Source organism: Saccostrea echinata, unplaced genomic scaffold (assembly GCF_033153115.1).
Source record: "Saccostrea echinata isolate AGI-Se365-2 ecotype Australia unplaced genomic scaffold, CSIRO_AGI_Sech_v1 ptg000008l, whole genome shotgun sequence".
In the NCBI taxonomy this organism is placed as follows: domain Eukaryota; kingdom Metazoa; phylum Mollusca; class Bivalvia; order Ostreida; family Ostreidae; genus Saccostrea; species Saccostrea echinata.
In genome coordinates, this window is record NW_026889757.1 from 8,001,424 (window position 1) to 8,019,945 (window position 18,522).

Below are 18,522 nucleotides of genomic sequence, written 5' to 3' on the forward strand. Positions count from 1 at the left end.
CACTTTGCATTCAATATTTTATTCTTGTTTATTACATTCATTCAATAAAATACACTCACAGATATTCAAATAATAATATTTACAGGTAAGGGAACTGTTTCTTCCAATTTAAACATTGCCTGCTTCAGTTCAGTTTAAAACCATACAGCAGGATATGCCTGTGAAAATCCTTTACAATTCATTATCTAAAATTATAAATGGAAAGAAAATACTGTGGGTTGCTGACATTATGTGATAGTTATACAATAATTGTCTATTTCATATTCAGTATTGTAACATTTCAATTTATAGTACATTTACCCTTTCTTAATTAAAAATGCAAGCACACAACTGAACATGTTTGCTGTTGGATACATTATTGGCAAAAAAAAAAAAAAAGCCCAATATCATTCGGTGATAAACTTAACAAATACTTATTTCAACAACATATATTGAAATTTTGTTGGAGACAGTTCAACAGCAAACTGGTAATAAACTGATATTAGGCAATAAATATTATCCTTTTGATAAAATCGGACACAACATTCAACTTTCTTTTGCACATCATTACAAACATACATGCCAATTCACACTACCTCACAAGGTTTGAATCACACTTCTCTAAACTTAGTATGATCAAATAAGCTTGAAAAAAAAAATCATTTTGTCAATATGGAAAAGTGGAATGTGTCACTTCATTGTGGATAAATATCAAAATTCAGAATTGTTGATGGTTAAGAAGAAAAGTTTTTTTTTAAAGCAATATGTTACATAATTGCATTCCTCAAATCCTGGACTACAAGATGTTTAGGCTTTTCATACATTGACTTAAGGAATAATAAAGCGAATGTAGAAAGTCAAAGACAAACTGGTTAAAGCCGAAGCTTCCTTTTTCTGCTGAAAAACCTACTGTCTTATTATCAAATAATATAAGGTTACAATACTCAAAAAACGCTTAGTAATTAATAACATCAGTGAAAAGATTCAAACTCTAAGTAATAACAATGTAAAGATGCATTTTCAGAGCATTAGAACACCTTAAAGAAATGGTGTTAATTGGATCTTCATAATACTCTATATAAAAATACCATGCAAAGCAAAAATATATAATGGCAAAGCACCTTACATATGAACTAGACACGTCAAGAATTGCAGTTGCAATAAAAGAGGTGTTTGGCAAATAGAGCACTTTTTCTAAAATCACAATGAAAATATTCTTTACATGAATGTATGTGACTGTATTGTAGATAAACATGGTATTCAAAGCTATAATTTTGATATGTGGGTATAATGATTCATTAAAGGGTTAATCAGATTGTCATCATGGAAAACTCCAATTTCTCTCTCAAAAGAGAAAGAACTCCTTGAGTTAATTAATGTCATTAAATACATAAGTCAGGTTTGATCCAATATTGACATTTACTGGCACATAAAAGAGAACAAAGATTTTTCTGACGAGACCAACAGATAACACTTCATAAAATCATAAAAAGGGGTCAACAGTGATACAAAGTCAATTTTACGGAGCATTAAAAAAGGAGTTAAGATTGACCCATTCTCTTTAAAATCGTCACAATATAAATAAACTCTTTGAGTCATTTACATATCTTAAGTCTTAAAATAAAGATAATGCCTTACAGTACAACTGTTTTCTAATTAAATATTTTTCATTCACACTCAAACTTAAAACATCACACCTTGTCAAATTTTCAAAGTGAAAATAAATACATTTTTGACAAACACATGATTGCACTTTGACAAGCATTAAAAAATTGAAGAGACTTAAAAATTGGTCCATATTAGAAATCTCATCATGAATTCAGACAAATCTGTAGCTGGCTGACTTTCCTTCTTAATAATTACAATAAATACAGAAGGTCAATACACTCATAAGATAACACAACAGGAGTTAGTCTTCCTTGCCTGAAATAAAATACAAACAAACAATAAAAATAAAGGCTAAATAACTGGTGCGAGTTGGTAACTGTTTTTTTTTAAACTCTAGTTCCATTTTTTTTTTTAACTGTTTAGATTTTTTTATGCACTTGAATGAAATGTCTGGTTCAAATGCCAGTAGCAATATCTGCACTTCATGTCAAATAATGAAACAACTTTTCACAAAAGTGTATTTTTTAATGAAGCACTTATGCATTATATGAAATGTGTCCACCATTTACAATCAAAACTCATTATCTTGATCTCGATGGGACTGAGAAAAAACTTCCAGATATCCGAGGATTTAAGATATCAAGGATAAAATACTTAAAACATGTTGTTGGGATTTCCAACTTCAACATATCCATGGTATTCTAGATATCGGTGTTAGAGATACCAAAGTTCAATTGTATGTGAGAACAATTAACTTTCAGGTCAGTTTGATATTGCTGAGTAAAAAGAACATCTGTTGATTCAGACCCTAATTCTTCCTCTTTTTTTTCAAATCCATATGTATTTTTCATGTAGACATTACATAGAACATATGGATGATACTCTTCATTAATCAATTGAGCAATTGCAGACTTACTGTTTTGTAAAAAGCTTTAGACTGCATGCTGAGTCCCTCAGACTTTTCTACCAAATCATTCAGCTTCTCTTCTCTCTCTAGGATCTTTTCTATTGTATCATACTGCAAAAAAATAAAGCAAACAATGACAATTCTGACATCATTGTTCATCAAACTTTCAATATCACCAACTTTAAGAATATCACTTGTCTCTACTAAAACAAGAGCACCTCTAAGAGGAGCATCCCCTCGCGCCAGGAACTTCACTGGTAATGGCAATGTCTCCATACGAGAGAAAAATTCTCTCGAGGGATGTTAAACAAGACACAATCATCTAGGCCTAGTATTCAAGGGTACCCAGTATTACTATATAAAAGAGATGAGTGAACAAGGCGCGCAGAATGCCTATAGCTTCAGATACATAACAAAATGTGTTTGTGAAACACTGATGCCTCCGTATGGCAGCTTATGGTGAAGGTTACAGTTTCTTCAAATGCAAGTCAAAATCCAGGCCAAAAGATAAAAAATGTTGATACCCAAAGAAAGGTCTTGTCTCGAGGAATAGACCTGTGAAATTTGGAAGACCTAGATACAAGTGTTCAAAAGTTATGGCGAAGGTTAAAGTTTTTTAAATAAAAGTCAAATGTCAAGGTCAAGGTCAAAGTGGTTGGTATCCAAAGGAAGATCTTGTCACGAAGATTACATATGTGAAGTATGAAAGCCCTAGCACCAACCATTCAAAAGTTATGGCCAAGGTTAAAGTTTTTCAAAAGTAGGTCAAACTCCAAGGTCAAGGTCAAAGGGTCAAAGTGGTTGGTATCCAAAGGAAGGTCTTGTCACAAGGATTACACGTGTGAAGTATGAAAGCCCTAGCACCAACCATTCAAAAGTTATGGCCAAGGTTAAAGTTTTTCAAAAGTAGGTCAAACTCCAAGGTCAAGGTCAAAGGGTCAAAGTGGTTGGTATCCAAAGGAAGGTCTTGTCACAAGGATTACATATGTGATGTATGAAAGCCCTAGCATCAACCATTCAAAAGTTATGGCCAAGGTTAAAGTTTTTCAAAAGTAGGTCAAACTCCTAGGTCAAGGTCAAAAGGTCAAAGTGGTGGTTGGTATCCAAAGGAATGTCTTGTCGCAAGGATTACATATGTGAAGTATCAAAGCCCTAGCTCCAACCATTCAAAAGTTATGGCCAAGGTTAAAGTTTTTCAAAAGTAGGTCAAACTCCTAGGTCAAGGTCAAAGGGTCAAAGTGGTTGATATCCAGAGGAAGGTCTTGTCACAAGGAATACACTTGTGAAGTTTGAAACTCTAAGCACCAACTGTTCAAAAGTTATGGCCAAGGTTAAAGTTTTTCAAAAGTAGGTCAAACTCCAAGGTCAAGGTCAAAGGGTCAAAGTGGTTGGTATCCAAAGGAAGGTCTTGTCACAAGGATTACATATGTGATGTATGAAAGCCCTAGCATCAACCATTCAAAAGTTATGGCCAAGGTTAAAGTTTTTCAAAAGTAGGTCAAACTCCTAGGTCAAGGTCAAAAGGTCAAAGTGGTGGTTGGTATCCAAAGGAAGGTCTTGTCACAAGGATTACATATGTGAAGTATCAAAGCCCTAGCTCCAACCATTCAAAAGTTATGGCCAAGGTTAAAGTTTTTCAAAAGTAGGTCAAACTCCTAGGTCAAGGTCAAAGGGTCAAAGTGGTTGATATCCAGAGGAAGGTCTTGTCACAAGGAATACACTTGTGAAGTTTGAAACTCTAAGCACCAACTGTTCAAAAGTTATGGCCAAGTTAAAGTTTTTCAAAAGTAGGTCAAACTCCAAGGTCAAGGTCAAAAGGTCAAAGTGGTTGGTATCTAAAGGAAGGCTTTGTCACAAGGAATACACATGTGAAGTTTGAAACCCCAAGCACCAACTGTTCAGAAGTTATGGCCAAGGTTAAAGTCTCATAAAATTTTGCAAAAGTGGGTCAAACTCCAAGGTCAAGGTCAAAAGGTCAAATATGATGGTACCCAAAGAAAGGTCTTGTCACAAGGAATACACATGTGAAATATGAAAGTCATAGCTCCAACCAATCAAAAGTTATGGGCAAGGTTAAAGTTGACAACAGACAGACAGACAAACGGACAAACAGACAAACAGATAAACAGAAAAACAGACAGGACAAAAACAATATACCCCCGGGATCTTTCGATCCGGGGGCATAAAAATCATAATCAATTTGTGAATGTAGTATTTAGAGTAAAGTTCTCATCATTGAAATTTTTGATATTATGATAAACAAAATTTTTCTGAGGAGAATTTTCTCTGCAAAATTTATTCTGTTATTAAAAAATAATATGGTATTCATGGGGTTTGAACCCTAGCAATAAAATCCTGAGCATCATTTTCTTTTTAAGACTATCAAGATAACCACTACTCTACACAGCTCCTGATGAATAGTGGCATTTAAATCATGTTTGTGATATGACCATTGACTAAATGGACTTCAAGTTTTTCTCGGAAAGATGCAAATGTTGTGTCAAAAAAGTGTATTTTAAAGGTAGAGTGGGTCTTTGCTCCATGTTTTTGTTAACCAAAAAATGTCTATTTTTACGCAAACTTTGAGGATAAACTTTCAAAAATATGGAGCGAAGACCCATTCATATCGAAAATTTGTGTTTTAATATGAGAAAATGATACTTTTTGCCCTCTTTAGTGTGTGTATGCTATTTCATAAGCAAATAATTTCAAGCTTTAAGAGATTTTTGCAAATTGTGGAGATTTTACATAAAGTATACTTTAATGTTAGATGAAATATCAAAGAAAATTATGTTATAATTGAAATTTAATTTTCACATTCATGTTTGTTGCACTATGGGCATTTCGCTCGCCTTGTTCACCCATCTTCTTTAAAATAAGGTAAAGAAATTAAAATGTATTGCAACACTAATTAGATTTTAACAAAATTCAAGGTGGATATCATTGGGGGGGGGGGGGGGGGGGGGGGGGGGATAACAAGCATACGTGATTGGGCAGTTTCCCTTATTCCTAGCAGAAACATATCACGTATGCTCTAAATTTCATTAATTTACCTACCAGAGTAAACCTCACAGTAGCATGCAATATGCATCAAATCTGAAAATACGCACGGAAGTAATATTTTTTTGTAGTGAAAAATGACAATATACCGGTGTTGAGATGTCAATGATACTTGTGAAAGTTTATATTTATAGCTTTCGAGAATTATGTTATTGTAAACACACACGTGTGGTGATTTGGTATTGAAACTGCGACGTTCATCAAATTATTTAAGTTACTCAGTGACAGAGATGACACTTTTAATTCATACAAACTGTCTCAAGATCAGCACAATAATATGACAATATGCGAATACAAAGTAGAACTTACCGAAGCGGCTCTATCGAAATGACCCGAATTTTAACCTGTTAAATTTACCGGAAGTGAGTATTGTCAACTCGTACATAAAATTGCAGGGTTTGAAGGTAGTAAAAATGCGATATTTTAAGAACTATTTCACCAATTAATTTGAAAATGAATAGGATTCGTCCTTTTACAATGCCACATAAGTATGTGAAGACTAAGAAATGATAGTGCAAAGGTTATCTTTAAATTTTGCCCACAAGCTGTAACGGACACACTAACACACACACATACGCACAGTAGCGATGCTATATCCCCTCCTCAACTAGTTGCGCGAGGGGATAATAAATCTGGCAATGAAGGAACTTTTTGTAAATTTAGATTAAAATTTTAATTTGTAGGTTATGTGTCTCAACATATAACAATGAACTTAATGGTAATTCAAATTATAGTATAATGATTTAACAATATACATGCTAAATCTGTAAAGTTATACATGAATGACACAGTGAATCATTGTGTAATACTAAGAATACAGTGTATGTACATATTGCATACATGTATTGATAAATTTACACTTAAACATTAACCAGACTAAATTTTCCTCAAGGACTCAGAAGCCAGGTTTACCTAGATAACCTATTAATCATTGAAATCACTGACCAGTATAATTTTTGTCTCATCCAGCTCATTCTGTATCTTTGTCATTGAATCTGCCTGCTTTGGATCTTGATACTTCTGAAGGTAATCTGTTAATTCTCCAAACTGTATTGTACTGAAAGTGAAATTCAGAAACATGGTATTGAATCTGCCTGCTTTGGATCCTGGTACTTTTGAAGGCAAACTGTTAATACTCCAAATTATATTGCACTGAAAATCAGAAACAGGTACTGTAGAAGTACTTTTTTCCAAGTGTTATTAATTTATGCGTTCTCAAATTTTCTATGGAAATTGATAAAGCGTACTAAGAGTACATTCAAAGTACATAGCGGCAATCTAAGAAATCAGCATCATTTTCTACCTGAAGATTGAACATAAATTGTGATTCCACAGAATTATGACCAAGAGGAAAAAGTACATTAACAGTATTAATACATCACATTTCAATAAAGTTGAACCATTTGTGAACTGGAAATAAATATCTTATTCGCTATACTACAAATGCTTAATTTTACATGTACATTTAGAGCAGTAAAATATTTCATTTAAATCATATGCTCAGCTTAAAAATATCTTAAAGACTAAAGTTTTTGACCAGTTGGCTGTAAAAATGTAATTAAGATATCAAGATGTGAACCTTTAAAAAGAATACAATTTCTCCTTGAAAGAAAATTTCATTGATCATCATCAGGAGCAATGTTGGTTCAGATAGTTGGCAATGTTGGCTACTACTACCAAAATCTAAGCTTACCTCTGATTGGCTGTTGGCCACTGTGGTTTAGGAACTTTATTGGTGAAATCTTCAAGAACCTGTCAATGAAGTAGAAATTCAAGAAATTATTATAATTCATTAACCTTGAATTTAGTTATCGAATATACATGTATAAAGAAACCCAACTACAGGTATAACAAATATGATATATATTATTAGGGCTAAGTCTCAAATGAATGTCTGATATGATGCAATAATTATTTTTCTCATCACAGTAAGAAATCATCTCCAGAAAAATTGTATTGGTATGCATCTATATATCATCATCTACACAAGTTCATATAAACCTCTTTAACAACATCAACATGGGCATTCATACATAGAATATAAGTGTCACTAGGTGCAGTTTCTGAAGGATATTTACCGGTAGTAGTAAGCATACATATAAATATGTTACCCCTTATAGTTTTGTTCAGTTACTTGAGAAATGGGCCTGGCCAAACTAGAGGTATTGTGAGCGAGCTCACATAATCCCCCCCCCCCCCCCCTCCTTGCAGCAAATTTTTCCAAAGTACCCAAGTACATTTTTCTTAAAGTGACCTTGAACTTGCTCAACTGACCTTGGGTCAATGTCATGACACACCTTCAGGACATAAATAATATTTGTATGAATATTTAACTTCCAATTTTTCTCAGGGGGAAGTCATGGACCAGATACTAATTTTACACTTTTTCTGCCAGTGACCTTGCACTCACCAAAATGACCTGTGGTCAAGAATATAACATGCCCTTAACTCACAGGTAATCTCTGTTTCAAATATCAACCTCCAATGTTTCTCCAATTAAGAGATATGAACTGGATAGGAATTTTACTCTTTTTCTGCCAGTGACCCTGCACTTCCCCAAATGACCTTTTGCTCCAACTCAATGTTTTGATATAATGTGTAGAATGATAATACAATAAGATATATGAATATTGTTATGGAGCAGGCCGGCCTGCACTCTATAAATCTTATGGTAAAAATGGAACATATTTGTCCATTTTGTCCCCATTTCTGAAAAATAGCACAAAATCCAAATAGTCTGTGACGTCACAGAAACAAAAGCTGCCAATAACCTACTTCAAAACTATAATATTTTTTGTTAATTCAAATTTTTTCTTACAGCACATTTCAAAAATTTTCAAAATTTGACTTTTGTGGGGGCAAAAATACACATATACCGCACATAGCTCTTTGATTTCAAGGCAAGAAATGATTTCCATAACACATAGGTCTTTAGAATACAGATTACTATTGTAAAATGAAGGAAAGACAAGTCTATTACATGTATGCCACTCTGAAATACCTTATTGATAAGAGTATGGGCTACTCTTTGAGGATATTCATGGTCTGCTATCACCAATCCAGTAAGACTATCACTTCTTACATACACATGACAAATATACTCTGAAAAATAAATTACAAAATCATTACAATTCAGTTATAATTATACAATTCAGTATTGCCACGGCCCTTTGGCACCTATGTAGAAAATGTGGAGCTTGTAGCTTTATATTTATTGAAGATAATCAAGCTATCAAACACATAAGAGTGTAGACAAATGGAGAGATAGACAAGACAAATGGACAGATAGACATGATTACTATAGACACCAACATTTTCATATGCAGGGCTTAAATGGTCACTCCTTCAATGGTTTACTGTAAACCAACTATCATTTATTAATTGTGTCATCTTTTATTTGCCATTCCTCAATTTGAAATCAATCTGCAACGATTTATTTTCACAACATTCTCTCCAAATACAAAGCAAAATAATAGTTGGTGGCGATTAATATTCCTGAGTTAAAGTAGGTCGCGAAAACCACAGATATTTCTTGCACCCGCATAAAAGTTGGTTTACAGTAGTTATTCTTAGTAGCAATGACAACCACTGAACTATTTCCTCAAGTCCATATCTGTAGTGGGATTCCCTTCTGAGATTTCTCTGACTGAAGATAAATATAACAAATCTAAACCATAAAAAATATATTTGCTTTATGACATCAGCCTTATGTTTGGAATCTACCACTAGGTTTTTTTTTAACAGAAATAAGTTTCTTACCTTGTTCTTTGACTGATGCCCTTGACCCAACAACTGTTCTCTCTGCCACAATCTTGCAAGTAAAGTCCATAAACTCTTTAACACTGAAAACAATTGATAATACTATTTAACGTTCACATTCTATTGAAAAGAAAAATAATATAGCTTAAACTAATTGAAGAAATTGGTTATTTAAAAGGAAATGTGTTGAACAGTTTAACAACAAAGTAAATGAAATTCTTCAAATGTTCTAAATATTTCTTTCTGTTTAAACTTCAACATGATTTCAACAAGAAGTGTTAAGCTGTTTTCAGTTGAGTGTCCATATTGTTACTAATTAGTTCTCAGTATCACAGGAATGTTATAAATTACTAGACTCTTAAGATTTGAAACCATAATAATCTATCACATCTATCAGAAGAAACAGCAACAATCCATAATAACTTTTTAATATATGTGAATGGAACTATCAGTAATATACATGTATATATGCTTTTTAAAAATAAAAAAAAAATCACTGTGAATTTCAAAAACAGAAATATAAAATAAAAAAACAAATACTAGGTTTTCAAAGATTGTCCCAAAGTGCCTTCCTAAGTAGGGATTCTTATCATTTAATTATTACTTAAAGAAAGAATCTGTTGAGTTCACAAAAGTGACATCATTACAAACAACAGTACAACATACACAACCTCCAGATAGGTTTTTTATAAAGAAATTCACATATATATGACAACATAGAGTCTATTTGTGATTATGTGTGTACCTTGACCGTTGAAAATATCCAAATGATGATAATTCATGGGCTGCGGCTAATGGATTCACCTTTGTTTCCCCTTTGTGAAGTACAGCTATGCAGTATATTTTCATGATGATTTGTAGTATGTATTAATGATTTCTTTATATCTCCAGATCTGGAATTTGGGGGAAAAATGTAATATACTTTCACCGTAATATTAATATTAAGCATTGTGATCATTTTTTGGAATGCATGTATATAAATTCTTCTATACTAACTTGGTAAATCAACAGCTGTGAAAAAATTTTGAACAAAAAAAGGTCTAATCAAGAATGAAACCTTGACGATTTTAATTTAAATCCAATGACTTAAGTTACAACAAATATAAAACCTAAGGAACATAGGTTAGATTATTAACGTTCGTCAACTCAGTACACAGCAAGAGATTTTTTTCTATTGACAAAAACTATATTAACATTTCATTCTATACGTACCTGTTGTCAACTGAAAATTTTGTCTTCGAATTTTCAATTATATATAGATGATTTTCTTACCATACACATATGACTAAACGACAGGTTGTCAACAATATGCTCACAGGCCACTGTCAATTTTTATTTTAGCTGTGATTTAAACCGGAAATGACGAAGAGAAGTAGACCTTAGACAACTCACCCAAGGGTTATTCGATCAAAACGATCTGTTACTTTCAATTTCTATAAAATACTCTCCCTCACACTTGCTCTACTCAAGATTCACCTATATTTTTTAAAAAGAGCCATTAATTATAAGTTTACAGATACAGGACACACGGATAAGGGAAACCCCCTTTTACTTTTCATAATTTTAGAGATGACATCTTTTCTCAGTAATATTCATCACTTTTGCCACAACCATCTCAATTAATAGCTTTCCCCTAAAAAATAAACTTTATAAAGATTTATAAGAACTACGCAACTTGATCATTTGATTCCAATAATAAATTTATGGTCGGGCCCGGGGTGGGGTGGGGGTAGGGGTGGAGGTAGTATAATTGGATGTATCTCCACTGAAGACTACTAAAATATGCTTTTTTTATGATACGTGATTATGATTGGAAAACAAACACATATTAATGCCTATGCGAGAGATAAACTGCGCTAATTTTGGCATCGGATATTTCATTTATCTAATCTAGACACGAGTACCATGAATATGCGTGGGCTTTCTGTACCTTGAAATATATATATGATAATATACTGACGATATGTCTTTTCAGTGACAGAAAGCGTCCCCCCTTTCCCCTTTTAATGACGTAGAACTTACAGTCTCAATCTTATCTCGATTTTTGGAAGAACCACCCTTTCTCATCATAATCAGGCACTAAGTTTGTTTGCTTAATAGCCATGAGCAAAGAAGAGTATGTTTAAAGAAATAATGTATTTTCACTGTATATAATCAATAGAGCCTCCCTTCCCCCATTCAATGACTCCGGTGCCACAAATTTCAGAAGAGGCACCCTTGCTCATCATAACCATGGACCTAAAATATACAGGGGAGAGACGGTTTTTAAAAGAATTTCTGCATATTCACTATATTATCATTAAATCTCTCCCTAACTAGAACCTCTGACCCTGGGGCCATAACTTTTATAATTTTGGGAGACGGCCCAATGCTTATTACAATCATTGCAACAGTTCAACTTTAACTGCTTGATGTCGATCCAGGAGTAAAGAAGAAGATTTTTAAAGATTGCATTAATTTTGATGGTTTTAGACCAACCCTATCAGGCCCCAGAAGGGGAGGGGCAGGGACCATATAATTCAAATTTTTTGTTCCTCTTCACTCATAGATGCTATATGCCAAAATTGGTTGAAATTGCTGAAAATGTTCAAATGTTAACGCACTAGGGACGACGACGACGGACAAAAACAGCAAATGGTAACCTGAAGGATCTAGGTGACCTAAAAATATTATACTAGATAACCCAACAATTTTAACTGTTTTGTGTAAAAATATAGCATGGTTTGAGACACGAGACGAATATTAGGACTAGTTCGGGAAAATGCATGTCTTTATATTGCAGTTTTTAGTGTTCCAGAGTTAGGCTTTGGGAGTAGGGAAAATCGCGGAATACAGGTGTTAAAATGTCATTCCGAAGTCTGCGAAATTCTGTGCTGAGGGCATTGGTCAGTGTAAAAATATTTCAATAAATGGATATTTTCCTTCAAAGTTGTTTTATGTTAAGCCAAGCCCATGTTATAATTTCTTAAGCATACATTTATCCCAAGTGGTATAACTGCAAGCCCAAAAAATTATATCATGGTTTAATATTAGTAAATTTATCCACAAACCTTTACTATAGAGACAAGGAAGCATCAAAGTGTAAGGTCACAATATACTTATAAATATACGATTACTAAATGATATTCTTTGTTAAGTATATACAAGGATACAGGAAACTATATAAATAATGTTTGGTAACACAATTGCTCACTGCATATGATAAAGTAAATAATACGCTAAGAAAAGAAAATTAGATATGACATTGTTTGAAAAACTTTAAAGCATACTTAATTTTTGTGAAGTAAAAAATTAGAATTGGAATTACGTATTAAATTTGAATTCGTTGCGAGTATGCGATAAAAAATAAAATCTAGACAATTTTTTTTTTACCTCTGTACATTAAAGTTTAACGATTTTTATTTGATGATCAAAGAAATGTAAAATGTTAGGGGGCTTCAAAAAGTTCATGTCTGTTATATGATGTACCAGTATAAATATAAACATGTATTAAGCTGAGTACATTTAATTCCTACCCAATGCCTTTGTCAAGAAAATTCCGTAAATGAATGCTTATTAAATTATTTATTTGCTAACGTGACCTATAGTTTACAGCCGAATACATTTTGCAGTTTATCATCAAGAAAGCGTTTTGAGGACTCTGAACTTAAATACTTTTTATTGAAGCAGTGCAATGTGAATTTGCACTACATATGGAATCCTTTTTTATTTCTAAGATAATGAAGAATTTTAACGTGGCCTCACCCTTGAGTACTCATATTATCGTGTTCTAAATTTTAAAATTACTGGATGGGAGTAAATACAAAATTTACAACCTGACAACAAGAAATCATATTTTAAATATTGTATTTACTCCTATTCAGCAAATGCAAAATTTAGAACATGACTGTAAAAAGATAACGTGATGTACCTACATGTATACATTTACGCCACATTCGTCATTTAACAGTAAATTTACTAAAATCTGTCAAACGTACCGAGAAAAACGTACTGAAAAAATCACGTGTTCGATTTAGCACGCTCGCTGTGATAAGTAGGGGTCGACAGTATCAACTAAAGACACCCTCGGTTTTACGTCATTCAGCCAGTGTTCTTTGCGTGACCATATGATGACTTAGAGATTAACCCATTTATATCATGCTTTAAATTTAAAAGATAGTTTAATTTTCTACAACGATCAAAATCTGAAAGTTTAAGAACAAATGAACATTTTAATGTTTTTTCTCCAAAGGAAATAGTTACGATAAGAATTACCAGCAATAATGAATGACAATTAATTAATAACGCGCGATTGTTTTACTATTTTCTTTTCCAGTCTAAGGACTTCGTGCTTTTACAAAATAATAAAAGAAAATAAATTCAGAAAATATTAATAATGAAAAACAAGATGAAAGATCAAAACTAGTGGTACCTAAAGGAAGGCCTTGTCACAAGAAATTCACAAGTGAAATATGAAAGCCCTAAGTAACAGCAACCATTTAAAAGTTATGGCCAGGGTTATAGTTTTTCGAAAGTAGGTCAGACTCCAAGGTCAAGGTCAAAGAGTCAAAATTGTTGGTACCCAAGGGACGGTCTTATCACAAGGAATACACATGTAAAGTATGAAAGTCCTAGCACCAACCGTTCAAAAGTTATAACCAAGGTTAAAGTTTAGTAAAATTTTGCAAAACTGGGTCAAATTCTAAGTTCAAGGTCAAGAGGTCAAATATATTGGTACCCAAAGAAAGGTCTTGTCACAAGGAATACACAAGTGTAATATAAAAGCCATATCTCCAACTAATCAAAAGTGATGTCAAGGTTAAAGTTTTTGTGGACATATTTTAACTCATACTACATCTTTAGATTCACGCTCCGTTTTCATGAGTATTGACTTGAAATACTAGTAGATATAATTGGATATCAATTTGAAAATTAAATCTGTCTCTTTCAATGCTTCGAAAGGAAAATTAATTGGAATTTTATTCATTTAAGCGTCAATATTTTTTTGTGTTTGATTCATTATGTGACTTCATTAAAAATTAGAGGAAAGAACTGCGAACGATAGTATTGTTCTGCCGAAATTTCAAAAGTTAACAAATTTGATTGATTTTTCATATTTATATAGATATTTATGTGAATTTTCATAAAACATAACTTATTTGGGAAAAATAAGGGAGATAACTCTTTAATTTTGGTAAAAATTGCGCTTTTCACTATAGAAATCAACGGAAAACGGAAAATATTTTAAAAACATTTTTAAAACACCCCCCCCCCCTGTGAAACAAAAATTCATTTTTATGGGTTTTTATGAATTGTTATTTCACAAATTCATACCAAAGCTTTTATTGTTTCACAGGGGGAAGGGGGGGGGGGGCATATGTCTACAAAACCTACCAAAATTGGTCATTTTATTATCAATTTCAAAGGACATTACGAATAAAATAACGTCTTTTATCAATATTTTATGTTTAATTTTACATAAGGTAAACATACGGAAAGTTTTAAGGGCCGTTTTCCAATTTCCATGTATTTCTGAAAATCTAGAGATTTTTAAAGCCTGAATTCAATGGATAAAAATTTCACCCCCCCTTTTGAAAAGAGTCGTAAATAAGAGCAATTAAGTTTTTGACGACGGTTTTTAAATTATTCATCAATTAATAATGAACTCTTCTTTGCATTCATTTAAGTTTTAATGGCCAAACTGCCATTTATATTGAATTAAATGGGTGTAAAATGTAGGCGGGAATCGAGAGTTAGCATGCGTGGTTCTTCAGGAGTGTTTCAAATTGGTAGTGATAGCTGACAGACTTTATGTGGATCATTATACTTTTGTGAAAAAGGACAATATAAAGATTAAGAATTAGATCTAAAATATACGTAGGCCTAACACCTATCTAACCTCCTACCTTGTTGTGATATTCAGATTTCAAAAATTTATATAGTAAATTAAGTTCACTGAACCTTTAACCTTTATGAAATACTGAAGAAGCCCACGTACACGTAAGCTGGTGAAAATTGAGTGGTTTTTCATGAGAAGTACTAGTATTAAACCCATCCACTAAACTTAAAAAAAATATAATTTTGCCAAACTTAATACATATAATAAAAGTGTAAGTAGGTCTCAAAGAGATGGGCTTGATTTAAGCATTAACTATCAAACTGAAATTTTCAATTAAAAGCAAAACCCCTCTGTCCTTAATAATCCCGTAAACAATTATACGAATATGTAGATGTAAGCCGAGGGCCATGTTGTATAAAAGAACTCACGACTATATAAACAGGATGTGTTTGTGAAACACTGATGCCCCCGTATGGCAACTTATAGCAAAGGTTAAACTTTCTCAAATGCAAATCAAATATGTTGGTACCCAAAGTAAGGTCTTGTCTTGAGGAATAAACCTGTGAAATATGAAAGCCCTAGCAGTAACCATTGAATAGATATGGAAAAGGTTAAAGTTTTTTCAAAAGTATGTCAAACATCAAGGCCAAAGTCAAATGGTCAAAATTAATGGTGCCCAAAGAAAGGCCTTCTCCCAAGAAATACACAGATTAAATATGAAAGCCGAAGCACCAATCGTTCAAAAGTTATGACCAAGGTTAGAGCTTTCCAAAAGTAGGTCAAACTCCAAGGTCAAGGTCAAAGGGTCAAAGTTGTTTGTATCCAAAGAAAGGTCTTGTCACAAGGATTACATATGTGAAGTATGAATGCCCTAGCATCAACCGTTCAAATGTTATGGCCAAGGTGAAAGTTTTCCAAAAATAGGTCAAACTTCAAGGTCAAAGGGTCAAAGTTGTTGGCATCCAAAGGAAGGTCTTGTCACAAGGATTACATATGTGAAGAATGAAAGCCCTAGCACCAACTGTTCAAAAGTTATGGCCAAGGTTAAAGTTTGGTAAAATTTTGCAAAATTGGGTCAAACTCCAAGGTCAAGGTCAAAAGGTCATATATGGTGGTATCCAAAGAAAGGTCTTGTCACAAGGAATACACATGTGAAATATGAAAGCCATAGCTTCAACCAATCAAAAGTTATGGGCAAGGTTAAAGTATTTGCGGACAGCTAGACAGACGGACAGACAGTGCAAAAACTATATACTCCCGAATCTTCGATTAGGGGGGCATAGAAAGTTTAAGGTATATTAAAAACAAGACAATTTCATATCCTGATGAAAAATTATTGCATAAAAGTATCTACGAGGGTTGTTCGGAAAGTTCGTGGACTACTGTCATAAGTCTTTTACTTAACGTCATATGCCCACGTACACGTAAGGTATATTCCTCGAGGCAAGACCTTTCTTTGGGTGCCAACATTTTTGATCTCTTGACCTGGGGTTTGACTTGCATTTGAGAATCTTTAACCTTCGCCATAAGCTGCCATACATGGGCGTCAGTGTTTCACAAACACATCTTGATTTGTAGTAGATATAATTGGATATCAATTTGAAAAACTGTCTCTTTCAATGCTTCAAAAGGAAATTTTATTGGGATTATATTCATTTATGCGCCAATATTTTTTTTTGTTTTTGATTCTTCATTAGAATAATTAGAGGACATTCAGGTTAGCCAATGCTAATCTTTCAAACTGGTAGTGAGAGTTGACAGACTTTATGTGGATCTTTATACTTTTGTGAAAAAATAAGGACAACATTAAGAAAAGTACATGTTTTTTGAAATAGAAGTAATTATTACATTATTTGCAACATTTTTTTTATCGAGGAAAACATGACCTTGTCCGTACATTGTTATTAGAATTAAGCTGTTAAATTTAATTTACACTTTACTGAGTGGTATTATCTTCTTCGATCTGGGAAAATTAAACGAATTTTTAAATACAATTTAAATATGAGAAGAATCTATCCTTAATCCTGAAAGCTTTGCTGCTTTTTTAGATCTAAAATATACGTAGGCCTAACACCTATCTAACCTCCTACCTTGGTGTGATATTCAGATTTCAAAATGTTATATAGTAAATTAAGTTCACTGAACCTTTAACCTTTATGAAATACTGAAGAAGCCCACGTACACGTAAGCTGGTGAAAATTGAGTCGATGGCGGGAAGTGCCTTAAAATTATACACGCCGCCTTCTTGTCCGAATATATATTGCATCATACTGTATATGTAGATGTAAGCCGAGGGCAACGTTTTACAAAAGAACTCAGGACTAAAAAAAAAAGCTAAAGTAATATGTAAAAAACAATTTTATATCCTGATAAAAATTATTGCATAAAAGTACATATTTAAACTCTTTTAAAAAAATATTAACCATTTTCAAATTTATTTTAAAGAAGAAAGTTATTCGCAATATTACGTTTTGGTCTTACTCGTTAGTTCTGCTGTAAAACGGTGCAATTGATCTGAATGGACAAAATAACAATGTATAAATAATCATCAACGTTAAACAATTGATTTTGTACTATTTGAATATATGGAACATTAAAGCTATTTATGGCGTATTGAGCTAAAAAAAATATAACTAAAAATATTATGAAATTGAGTGTAGATATACAGGCATGATATATGTTATGTACGTTAAAATTGAAATTAACTTTGAACTTTGCTGCAATTGTGCTGAATACTAAAAAAAAAAAAAAAAAAAAAAAAAAAAAAAAAAAAAAAAACGCCATACGCATGACTGCAGAAAAATACAGCATTTAAGCCATGATGGTAGAAGAGGAATAATTGTACAAGATGTTGTAAATATATTTTCTCTTCACTTCTCCCCATACTAGTATGTGCCTATCTCTTCCTCCTTTTTATCCCCCCGTATCGAAGATTCGGGGGTATATAGTTTTTGCCGTCTGTCTGTTTGTCCGAAAATACTTTAACATTGCCCATAACTTTTGATTGGTTGGAGCTATGGCTTTCATATTTCACATGTGTATTCCTTGTGACAAGACCTTTCTTTGGGTACCACCATATATGACCTTTTGACCTTGACCTTGGAGTTTGACCCAATTTTGCAAAATTTTACCAAACTTTAACCTTGGCCATAACTTTTGAACAATTGGTGCTAGGGCTTTCATACTTCACATGTGTAATCCTCGTGACAAGAGCTTTCTTTGGATACCAACAACTTTGACCCTCTGACCTTGGAGTTTGACCTACTTTGGAAAACTTTAAACTTGGCCATAACTTTTAAACAGTTGGTGCTATTGCTTTCATACTTCACATATGTAACTTTGGATACCAACAACTTTGACCCTTTGACCTTGGAGTTTGACCTACTTTTGG

The 18,522-nt window shown here is 32.9% G+C and overlaps 1 protein-coding gene across 2 annotated transcripts; it reads right to left on the reverse strand.

Annotated features, from left to right (window-relative positions):
- LOC133181357 (synaptobrevin homolog YKT6-like) lies at positions 1 to 10,626 on the reverse strand. Of its 2 annotated transcripts, none has more exons than XM_061315875.1 (8): positions 10,526 to 10,626; positions 10,059 to 10,206; positions 9,314 to 9,396; positions 8,556 to 8,656; positions 7,248 to 7,306; positions 6,500 to 6,611; positions 2,504 to 2,605; positions 1 to 1,902 (listed from the first exon to the last, which is right to left on the reverse strand). In XM_061315875.1, exons 2-8 carry the CDS (start codon positions 10,160 to 10,162, stop codon positions 1,867 to 1,869), a joined length of 597 nt encoding a protein of 198 aa, XP_061171859.1. In that variant the 5' UTR covers positions 10,163 to 10,206; positions 10,526 to 10,626; the 3' UTR covers positions 1 to 1,866. The 2 variants fall into 2 exon arrangements, with proteins under 2 accessions (XP_061171859.1, XP_061171860.1); XM_061315876.1 differs by having other exon boundaries at positions 10,586 to 10,603.
- Positions 10,627 to 18,522: the final 7,896 nt, after the last annotated feature.